The sequence below is a fragment of the Austrofundulus limnaeus genome, unplaced genomic scaffold (assembly GCF_001266775.1).
Source record: "Austrofundulus limnaeus strain Quisiro unplaced genomic scaffold, Austrofundulus_limnaeus-1.0 Scaffold24, whole genome shotgun sequence".
NCBI classification, from domain to species: Eukaryota; Metazoa; Chordata; class Actinopteri; order Cyprinodontiformes; family Rivulidae; genus Austrofundulus; species Austrofundulus limnaeus.
This window is the reverse complement of record NW_013952426.1, coordinates 1,893,270-1,905,091: the sequence shown is the minus strand read 5'-3', so window position 1 is coordinate 1,905,091 and position 11,822 is coordinate 1,893,270. Positions and strand designations below refer to the sequence as shown.

The 11,822-nt window shown below is 40.0% G+C and overlaps 1 protein-coding gene across 1 annotated transcript in view; it reads left to right on the top strand.

The window, feature by feature from the left end:
- Positions 1 to 5,501: 5,501 nt before the first annotated feature.
- The window catches only part of zswim5 (zinc finger, SWIM-type containing 5), a gene marked incomplete at its 3' end in the record, with an annotated part of 71,091 nt that continues 64,770 nt past the window's right edge, over positions 5,502 to 11,822 (top strand). Inside the window, 1 exon segment of the mRNA XM_014004472.1 lies at positions 5,502 to 6,095. Within this exon segment, the coding sequence (XP_013859926.1) occupies positions 5,570 to 6,095 (526 nt within the window).

The following is an 11,822-nucleotide window of genomic DNA, read 5'->3' as shown; positions in this document are numbered from 1 at the left end:
TGCTTGTTTGTAGGTGACCAAATACTTATTTTCCACCATTATTTGCAAAAAAAAAATATTTAGAAGTCAGAAAAAATGATTTTCTCAAATTTTTTTTCGCATTTTGTCTCTCACAGTTGAGGTCTACCTACRATGTCAATTACAGGCCTCTCTCATCTTTTTAAGTGGGAGAACTTGCACAATTGGTGACTGACTAAATACTTACTTTCCCCACTGTATTAAGCTAATATTTGGTGTTGCTTAGATATTTGCTCAACTTAAGTCTGAGCACTTATTTGCATCTGCTCCTGACTTCAACCGACCAAAGTCCCAGGCAGGACAAAAACATGTATGTAAGAATGTTTTTCAATTTCTCTCTCCTTTTTGTTGTGTTTGTGAAGAAGTTTGTCTTATTTTGGTCTGCGTGTGGTTACAAAGCAGTTCCAGAGTTTCACAGCTCCRCATCCATCCATCTCTCAACACTGTTTGTGAAAGCATCCTGTCCCACAGACAGACTGACAGCCCATTTTACCCCCATCATGTGTAATTTCTAATCAGACTGTCTCCTCACCAGTGTCTTCAGACTGATCAAAAAGCCCATCCAAGCTCAAAGCTCCTCCACAATAAGTGAAAACATGTCATTACAGACACACCACATCTTTACATTCCCTCTGCACTACTTTTGGTAATGCATCTGAGGCAGAGGGACGTCTCCCTACCCTTTACAGCACTTCTCTGCACTGAGTGATAATGAGAGGAATTTTACACAATGGATCCACTTTTCTCCTTGGAGTCAGCAGGGAAACATAGTGACAACGGGAGAACCAGAGACAAAAAAGAAAAAACAGAGTATTGGGTTTAAAAAAAGGGGGCTAATACGAAGCCAGAAAAAACGAGAGTAGAGGGAACGACTGCAAGAGGAAAAAAGAGCGATTGCCTATTGACTAGATGAGAAAGGATGCATCATTTAATAATTGTAAATCCCATGAAGATGAGGTGTAATAGGACTTTCTTTCCTCCCACCGCTGCATCAGTAATTTATCCCTCTCTTTCCGTCCATTTTTCTGCCTCTCTCTTTCACTCTGTCACCCATCAATCTTTTTCCAATTACCTGCTCTGTCTATCCACAAATCCATCATAATCATTTCCATGGTAACGGGTTGCATCCTCCATTGGCTTGGCCTATTGTTAAATATAATTGCACACTAAACAGCAGTCTTTAGAAGAAAAAAAGAAGGCTTGTAAAGAAAAGCGCAGATTTAGATATTGTCTCTGCAACTAATGTCTCTCCAACGTCTCTGAAGAGTCAACTTCAGAGCAGATCTGGAGAGTTAATTCAAGCATGGCATTCGTTCATCAGACGTTTTTTTTGTGAACTATTACTTCCAAATGGATTCACTCCAAAGACACATGAAATACCTTTGTGGCTCTTTGAGGTTGTCAATTCTTTTCGAAATAAAAGAATACATTGGTCGATAGTAAAGATTGAAACAGGATTTTATTTGTTAGGATCAACTGGGAACCGAAACTTTTCCAGATTCTTTACAGGAGRTTTAATTGCTCTAATGGGTCATATTTGTAAGTTAAAGGTCACATATTATGACTGCCTTGTGATTATAAAAATCACTTTTACTTTACACACAAACACAAACAAACTACTTTAGGCCTCACCAAGTTTTACTTAAGTCAAAAAATCATTCATTTGTAACCATCTTACAAATTCAATTCTACACAGGATTGTGAGAATCTGATTCTGTACAAGATTTTGGCTGCCAAAAATTGGTGATCTGAAAATAAATTGTGTCTATATTTTTTTAAAAGTCAGGTAGGTCCTCTGGGCAAGTTTTTCTTTCTTTTTGTTAAATAATGAAAAATAAGACAGACCATAGAGCCATGTGGTTATCCTAACTTTCCTCAAAGCAGACAAGAAACCCAAACAGGACCCCAGCCATCAGGTGAAAGGAAGACCCCAAACCCAGACCAGTAGTCATTCTGTATGTTGCGGGGTTTCTGAGAAACCGAGACTATTCTCCAAACATGACGTCGTAGTGGCTTTCAAACCCCAAAACACATTGCGGCAAAGACTGTTCACAAACAGACTAATGTTGTGTATTCTGTTTAGTGCCATGAGGACTGTGACCAGTTATACATCGAGAAAACAACGTAGCCATWKTTCAAAAGAATGGGCCAACACAGAAGAAAAACATCATCAGGACTCTGCAGTTTACACTCATCTACAGGCCAGTGGTCACACTTTCATGGATGTAGATGTTCTCATCCTTGATAGAGAGGAACGTTGGTTTGAGAGAGGAGTAAAGGAAACCATTTTTGTGAAGAGAATCCACCCATCATTAAACAATGGTAGAGTTCTCCATGTCCAATGTCCCCCTTTTACAATGCTGTTATTTGGGGCGGCTGTGGCAGAGTGGTTAGGGGAGTCGACCTGGAACTGGAAGGTCGCTGTTTCAATTCCCGTCCAGTCGACTCAGTTGTTGTGTCCTTGGGCGAGACACCTTACCCGCCTTGCCTACTGATGGTGGTCTGAGTGGCACCTGTGTATGGCAGCCTCGTCTCTGTCAGTGTGCCCCAGGGCAGCTGTGGCTACAATTGTAGTTTGCCATCATCAGTGTGTGAATGTGTGTGTGCATGGGTGAATGTCTCCAGTGTAAAGCGCTTTGAGTGTCCTGGATGGATAGAAAGGCACTATATACAGTAAGTACAGTCCATTTACCATTTATTTCAAAAATGACTCAGCCCTCCGTGGAAAATAACCAGACAATAGTAAAGCTGATGGTCTTCTTTTGCATGTGAACAAACAACTTTGATTGTTGTTGTTAATGTGTTTGTCCAGTTTATAGARGAACTGCTTAAAAGGCTGAGCTTATAAAGGAGAGATAACGTTTTTGCCCATGTTGGGTTGTCCGTTTGTGTTTTTACTAAAATAGTTCATGAATCACTGAATAGGTTTTAAACAGATTTTCCAGAAAATAACCACTAATCAACATCTAAAGCTGAATACTGTTTGGAGGCAACTCAGTTCAATGAGCAAACACAAAAAAGAAATGATTCAAACTGTTAATTTTACAAATACTAAGCAAACAGGTTATGCGGTAGTAGCTGTGAGTCATTCCCTATGTTCTGAGTGTTATACAGTACAATCATACAAGATCTTTGCTGAAACCTTTTGCCATGTACTGTTGGCATTAACTCTGTTTGTTAGATATCTCTGGATTTTAGTGAAACTTTCAGGAAGTAATCATAGGTTGTACAAATGATGAACAGTTGGAGTCAATACAATTCAAGATGGCTACAACAGCCAAAGACCTTAGAAAACACATAAACAGCTAAATCTCAGCCAATTTTTCCAGATATTTAGGTCAAATTTGATGTTTTAGTGCCTGGGAATAATCTTCAAAGCATACTCTGAGCCTGACACATTGTGCATTCTTGTTTAAAAACTTGACATTTAACTGATGGAGTCACCTGTTTGTCTGTTGGCAAAATATCTCATGAACCACAGAATTGATTTCAATGAAACCCAGCAAATGTTTATTGGATCTACAACTGATACACTTTCAGAGCTAACCCAAATCAACATAGTTCCCCCAGCTAATCAACATCAGCACACACAAAACTGTCTTTACCTTAGTGAATATTACCAATAAATCGAAACTTTGGTCTAGATCACACAAGATTACAATATCACATCATAGTCTAGAATTGAACAAAATGGATATAACTCCATCATTTGTCAACAAAAAACTGGCATCAAGTGTGGTGGGTGATATGCATGTTCTTTGAGTAATTCAATAGGCTCTTGATTAGATTTAACATCTTTAACATTTGTGTATAGCCCTGGGTAAATAAGCAGTGGCTCCATCCTGATAAAAAAAGGAGCTGTATTCTAAACCAAACGCTCTGTGTGTCCTGCTGAGGAAAACAAACTGAGAACGGCAGACTGCAACCATTCGTGTCAATGTGTATTTGCTGACCTATAATTGATATTTATAAAGTGCATAATACTGTGAATTTAATTAGCAAAACAACGACTTTGGTATTCATGAGGTAAAAGTGAGACAGTTAACATTTCAAGGAATTCAATGTGCTTCCAAAAGAAATGTGATGTTTAAAAAAAGTGTTGCATTTGTTTTAAGATGACCTAATGAACCAGAGATACATGCAAATTTAGACATTACAAACTCAGAAGCATTGTAAACAAAGATTCTGAAGGGTTTGTTGTTGGTAAAATCAGCCCTTTTTATTCCATTTTGCTTTTTTGGAATTGTTTTGTTTTTAGGTTACCAGTCGTGATCTTGGAGTTGTACCTGGCACGACATGCTGATTGGACTCTGAAGAGGTTTGTTATTGTGTTGGTTAGTGTCAAGCATCACTCCCAACCTCCCCTCAGTCCACTGAGCTCCCACTCTCTCTCCWTGCTCTGAGCTGGTGCTCTTTCTGACTGATCAAAAGTACAAATTCACACAAATACAGGCAAGTAGACAGGAAGCCAGGACTCTGGAATTTCAAAATAAAATACTTTGAAGGGAAGGGAAGAATAACTACACATCATGGTATTTTTTTACATTGCTATCTTTACAGTGTAATGTGGTGGTATTGCATTCAGTTTTGAACTATAACAGATAATTAGCATGATAGGACTCTAATCCATGTAGCAGTTAAAGTAAAACAAAAGGAGGGGCGCAGATGTTATAATTTTTGTCTTCCTTCTGCTTCCTTTCATTTCACTTATAAATTGCGTTTTGTTTTATTATTGTAAATAGATTTGTCTTCTTGTTTTGATGAGCAAATAAATAAAAGTCGACCCTTTCGTAAAATTTAAATAGGAAAATTTCTGATGGTACTTCTTGGAAATATCTAGGATGACAGAACAGGAAGTAGTAAAGGTAAACAACTAATATTCTGATGTTGTTTTGATAAAAGATTAAACATTTCAATAAATAACCCATCCAGTGCTTTTGATTTACAGAAAAAAAATGAGATAAATAGAGATTACACTTTTTTGTTCCTTGTATGTTTGATCCAGAAATGGGGTATTCTGTAAACTTAAACCATATATTAAAATTAAATTTATATGTACTTTAAAAAAAGATCCAGAGTTTTTTAACCCTTAACCAAACACCTGTAATATATTAATTGCTCTGAACATTGAACTAATGAATGCAACTTGATAAAAAAATAAAAAAGACAACACGGTCTCTAATGTTATATATTTCGTTTTACCGACCTCCTGTAGAAGTTCAGTGTGGCATCTATTTCGTAATCTTTTCTTAAATAGAAAATTAATTAGTAAACAGCGTTTTAATCACATTTAACCTATAAAATCTACAAATTTATGTTTTCTAAGAGAATATATGTTCAGATTAAATTGATGTAACTTCTATCCCCCCCCCCCCCTCCTTTTTGTTTGTGTTGTTTTATTATGAAGTACAAACCGGAAGTATTGTTGTGTTCGACGCTGAACGCTCGTGTGTGTATGTGTGCACGCGCGCGTTTGTGTGTGCGCTTTCGGCTTCCTGCTGCCGCTCGGTGTCCGCTCGCGGTCCGTCTAGTCAGTSTTGATCGGCTCGCCATGGCGGAAGGACGCAGAGAACTGCCTCATCCTCTCCTCTCCTTACCACCCGCCAGCAAAAGACCCTGCCTTCGACCCGCACCCCGAGGTCCCGGTCCGGGGCCCGGCCATGGCAGCGGGCTGCCCGGCTCCCGGTACCGTTCCCCGGAGTCTCTTTTGGACTGCGCCGCCAAGGCAGTAGCGGAAAAGTGGGCCTTTGAGAGAGTCGAAGAGCGCTTCGAGCGGATCCCAGAGCCCGTCCAGCGCCGTATCGTGTACTGGTCTTTCCCCCGCAACGAAAAGGAGATATGCATGTACTCTTCGTTCCAGTGCCGAGTCAGCGGCGAGGAGGGTCCGTCCGCGGCTGCCGGTGGGGCTGGGGGCACAGGGACCGGATCTACCACCGCCGGTGGCGGCGGAGGATCTACTTCTGGCACCTCGGCGAACGTGGGGCCACCCGGAGCCGTGGRAACGGGAGACGGACTGCCTTTCCGCCGGGGTATCAGACTACTAGAAACCGGCTGTGTGGAAAACGTTTTACAAGTCGGTAAGTGGAGTATTTTTCTTTTTCTTTTTTTTTTACGGAAGCGAACACTTCGTGGACCGTTTCCGAGTTCCTGCCGCTGTAGGATCTGCTCTCGGGGATGATTGATGGAAGTTTTTCCTGCTTTAGCGTAAAGTATGCAAAGCGCCTTAACTTTCATCAAAATTAAAGCCACGCGTGGCTCTTCTTGTGCTTTTAGTTACGTGGACTTAMCAGACGGCATTTGTTGCGGAATTTAAAGTTTATTTCTGTAAGTTTTTTTTTTTTTTTAATGTTGACATGGAGCGAAACTGATGCAGCTCGCTAGCTTAGCCGCCAGGCTGCTGTTTAAAAATTAAAGGGCTTCCTCTGTAGCCGCACGGCTGAGTGTTGAGTCTGTGTCCGGTTTTTATTTTTACTCGCCTTCCTATCTGTTTATATATTTAATTTGTCTTCAGTAACCGGCTGCACTTCTCTCTGGAGCTCTCCGAGTCGGAGCTGGCTGGAGCCACCGTAAGCCCCCACCCCCACCCCCACCCCGGCTTTGAGTCCGGGGGAGGCGGGGAGGAGGACGGCTGACAGCCGCGGATACAGAAAAAACCAACRTAAACGCATCGGTCGAGGGTTTATTTGGTTTGTTTGGGAGAATTTCCACTTAGACCAATCTTTTTTTTTTTTTTACCTCCTTTTGTTCCCGAACTCAACTTCGGTTGAGAGTGGCYTGATAAGAAACAAAAGGCAGTTATTGGGTCACTTGTTAGGATGAATCTCGCCTTAATCCGCAACAATCCCCCCCACATTTTTCCCCCCTTTTTGTTTATTTGCTGCTGCAGGTCCAAACGGACAAAGAGCGCGTCATCTCCAGGATGAAAGACGCTCATCACCGGGAGTCATTGTGTTGTTGTTTATAATTAAAGTTAAAGGGGCTGAAGCTGAAATACTCCCATTAATTGGGGGCATTTTTGCCCGCAGCCTTCCGAGTCGATCGCAACACAAAGGGTTTCCAGTTGAAATGATCAATAAGTGTCTCGCATTTCCTGCGCTGCAGAAATACAGTGAGACTGATTTCAAACAAAGGGCCATTCCGCAAAGCTCCATCTCATGTCTCTGTGGCTCATTTCCCCCCTGTGCTTTGCGACGACCACAAACTGAACCCCTGACATTAGGAAAATTGGTGGAATGAAACCTAAGAATAGTCAAAAAGGCGTCYTTTATGGTCACCAAGAGGAGTTCTTTTGCTTCCTGACCATATGGTGTGAGAGCCACTGGAGCTTCTCTGGGGTTTCATGTTGCTCTGATGTATCAGGGAGGAGGAGGAGGAAGAGGAGGGAAGCTCCGAACTGACTGCTGTATCTAATTGCATCATATAGATGAACATTGATCCCACCCCCACAGCAAAAGGAAATCCAAGACTTCAGAGAATGAGTTTAATATTTGCTCTGGGATGTATTTCTTACAGTCTGACCTGATAAGGTTTACAAGTTTTGAGTCCTTTTTGAACTGAGTTTAAATTAGTGCTGCTTTTGGCTGATCTTAGGCTTGTGCAAATACTTTTTATTTTCAATTATTAATCATGAGGTGCCTTAAAATATTATAACAATACACTTTATTATACATATTGCCTTGTATTTTGCGATCAAAGCAGTTGTACGCTGATAGTGAGTCTTGCCTTACCTTACCTTACCTTACCTTAACGTATCTCAAAGATTTTTAATTACAAATAATAGTATATGTTAGGGGTGTAAGAAAATATAGATACACTGAAATATCGCGATATTTCATTTCCCGATACTGTATCGACATTCTAAAGCCCTGTATCGATTTTTAATTAAGGTTTAAAATGTCAACCTTCTTGCCAACCGTTCATTTTTATGTTGTAGTTCAGCCTCTGACCACTAGTTGGCAGCAGTGAGCCAGCCATTTGGCTCCTCTACCTCTTGAGTGCCAGAGAGTAAGGGTAGCATTAGCATTGTAAGTAAACATTAGCTTCTCTTTTCTTCAGTAAGAGGTTTTTATTTAATAGAATTTTTGGAAAAAATCGCAATATATCGCAATATATCGCCTTGCTTACAGTATCGCAATATATCGGGAAATATTGTATCGTGACCCCTCTGTTAGGATATGTATCGTATCGCCAAATTCTTGCCAATACACAGCCCTAGTATGTGCGATGACTTCTCTATTAAAATCATCACAAAGTCATTGTGGGTGTCTTAACCTCAACTTGACTCCACCAGAATCGTGTCATTGGTACCTCCGACCCATTTCAGGAACACTAGCTGTATGTTGACACTTGCTTGAGAGCACTTCTCCGACAGAAAATATACCCATGTCTAAAACCACAATGATAGTTTTTAGGAGTGGGTACAAAACAAATAGCGGTGGGCAGCAAAATAGTGTGCACAGCCAAGGATACAGTTTCTTATTCCGTCGTGCACAGAAAAAATATGGTTTTCAAAAAAATGTCAACACTGCTAGCTGGTCCTCTGTGCTCAGAACACAGAGTGCAATGTAAATTTTCTTGTATTTTCTTGCAAGTTTGAGTCATTAACTAGTCTCTAACAATCACAACACAGTGAGATACCACCTATAAGGTCAACTGTTGAAGCTGTCTTTATATTGACTAATAACTACATTGTTTCATGTATGGGAAGTTGTGATGAGACTTGAAAGGTAAGCTGTGCCGTGGTTGGGAATCTGGAGGCACCTCACTTTTCAATTAGATTAATTTTCAATGGTCTACAGTGTGACTATAAAAAACATTATTGATTAATTTCAGCTGTCTCGAAACTTAAATGACAATGCCTTATTTTACATAAATAAACACTGGTTTAAATTTTTCAGCTCTTATAAAGAGTGCACAACACCCTAATAATCACATAAATATAGAAGCTAACTTAACACCATTTCCATTCAATTGCAATTCAAATTTTGAGCGAACTTTTAAAATGTTGCAAAAAGAAATAAAAGAAAGAAGAAATGAGAATCAGACGTGTTTCCATCAAATGACTTGGAGCGAATCAGACAGGCTACACAAATTAATTACGTCAGGCAGTGACATTACACATGGATGAGGTAAATAGGAAGTAGAAGTCGCAAACTCGCAAGGGATACACATTTCAGGACAATGGAGAGAAGTTATCAGGAACGTGTTGCTACTATCAGGAAAGTTGTAACTGTTCTGCCATATCAACTAGTTTTGGTGATGTTCCATGCTGTCTGGAGACGTAGAAAAAGAAATGTAATTCTCTTCACGTTACGCGAATATGTGAGAAGACACCAACAGCAGGAGGAGAGTCCAGCTGCAGGTACCGATACCGGACAGCCAGCGGAAACAGCTGGTCAATCGTGTGAGGTAAATGTTCTCTACGTCAGAACTTAATTGGCAAATATGTTTCCATCTCCACTTTTGCGCATTAACTCTTTTTCGAAAAACCCAAAAACTACCTCTAGCGAGCAAAAAAAAAAAAAAACGTTTTTTTTGCGAAATAAGAGCATTTTTTCGAATTCTGCCATTTCCATTCACCTTTTCTAATGCGATACTTCAAAATGTGCATAAAAACCTCGATGGAAACATGGCTACTGAAAATGCCATAGAAAGGTAACATGATTAGCATTGTGTTCATTGTAGGGCTGCACGATATTAGGAAAATCTGCCATGTGTGATAACAGTGCTTAATATTGCGATGACGATATGACTTGCGATAAATGAACAAATAATATATTTCTGGTTTGGGTTCAAAGCCAGGAAAACAACCTAAAAAAACTAATTTCCATTCCAGCCTGAATTTTTTTTCAATATGAAGAGATCCATCCAGTTGACCAAATACATAAAGGGCTTCATTCAACTGGTGAAATACTTCAAGCTTCCATTTGAATGGCAAAATGCATGAATGCAAACATTTGAGTTAACAATTTATTGCAGTTTATGCAGTTGTTGCGATATGCATATTGCACAGTGTATTATCGCGATGACAATAAATTTTCGATATATTGTGCAGCCCTAGTTAATTGCTGGGAATTTAACATCAGACTTTTCAAAATCATTACTAAAGACAGTCACATTGTGATAACTTCAACATTACAGTCATACTGATATACTGATATCAGTACTGAAATTATTGAGGGTACAGTGAAGACTGAAGAAAAAGTTCTGCTGTACTTATTATCTTTCCACTTTACAGGAAGCTGTGGTAATGGTACCCCCCCCCCACCCTTGTTATAGTCTATTAGGCAGTATGCATTCATTTAATACCTTTTCAAACTGGTGATTGTTCCATTGTGTGTCCTCCCACTTCCATCTCGGTATTTGAAGACTAGCACTGCGCCCGTTGCAAGAACATAAACAGCAGTGACATGATACATTTGCCTTTTGTCACTAAATACACTTAAGTGATAATTTTTGGCTATAAAATAAACATGAAGTGAGGCAAGCAGCACGGTGAACATGACAGTGTTGTTTACATTGAAACTCACTACGCTTTATAGTTTCCTCTTAAACAGTAGGTGTTGCTACAGAGAAATAATCCAGCTGGCAGCAGCAGAAGAGTTTACAGGAAATGTAACAACAGTTTAAACTTGTCCACACATGAACATTTAGAATTTAAATAGCAGAGAATTTAAAGCAACACCAATGCAACTTTTGGTATACTCTAACTGTATCACTGCCGAACCTTACTATAGTTATGGCTCCAATCTGCAACTAATCACTAAAATACTTTAAAGTTTTTTTTTACTTCATTCAGTCAAGACATTACATTGTACATTGTGGCTGAAGTTGTGTTGTCATGACATGTAGAGACCAAAAGTCAGATGTTGGCTTTTATTGATTAAAAAAAAGTTCAATCTCATTTATAGAGCTGGGAAAAACGGAGAGCGCAGATTGGATGAGCCTGTAGGACCAACTGCTTTTGATTTGTTACTCCTCACTGCAGAGCTGGAGCTGCATTTCGTGTGAACCCGTGCTTATCTTTTTACTTGTTTATTTATTTTAATGTCCTGGTTTCTCCGAGTCTGACCGAGGTCTGGTGTGCCTACAGCGAGATCCCTGCCTGATTTTTTTTCTCTCCCTAAACAGATTTGGCACTGCAAATATACAGCAGACATGGTAGTTGCCTTTAGCTGCTCCTCTTTACTGACCTAAAATTTTACATTTGAGGATAAGCATTAGCGAAATGGAAAATGTTAAACTTGTTAAATGTTTTGCGTCTGATCCATTTAATAATCAGTAAATCAGAACGAAATCAAATGACTGGCATGTCTCTTATTGGTGCCTTTCATTCTTTGTGCATTATTGGTGAAAAAGCCTTTCTTATGTCAGCCCCCTGTAACAGTAATGCTAACGGATTGAAAGGACGTGAGCTCATCAACAACTCATTGGCCCATGTGCTCATAATAATCCACTCCTCGCCCCAAGTCATAATTAGAATAATCAAAGTAAAGCATGATTGTTTTTGTCACCCAACCCAACCCACCCCTCACCCCCTTACACTGCAAATACACACACACATATACATCGGCTTACTCAGAAGCCCCAGTGCTAGAGCCTTTATAAAGTCTTCAGAGAGCAGGAGGAAGGGATATAACTGGAGGAGTGGGAGGGGTGGGGTGAACAAGGTCCTTCAGCTTTGAGTCAAGCGTTGGGATTATTGGGTCATGCTTTGTTGCCCAGCTGTAAAAAAAAAAACCCTTGTTCACAGAAAGCGTGTGTGTGTGTGTGTGTGTGTGTGTGTGTGTGTGTGTGTGTGTGTG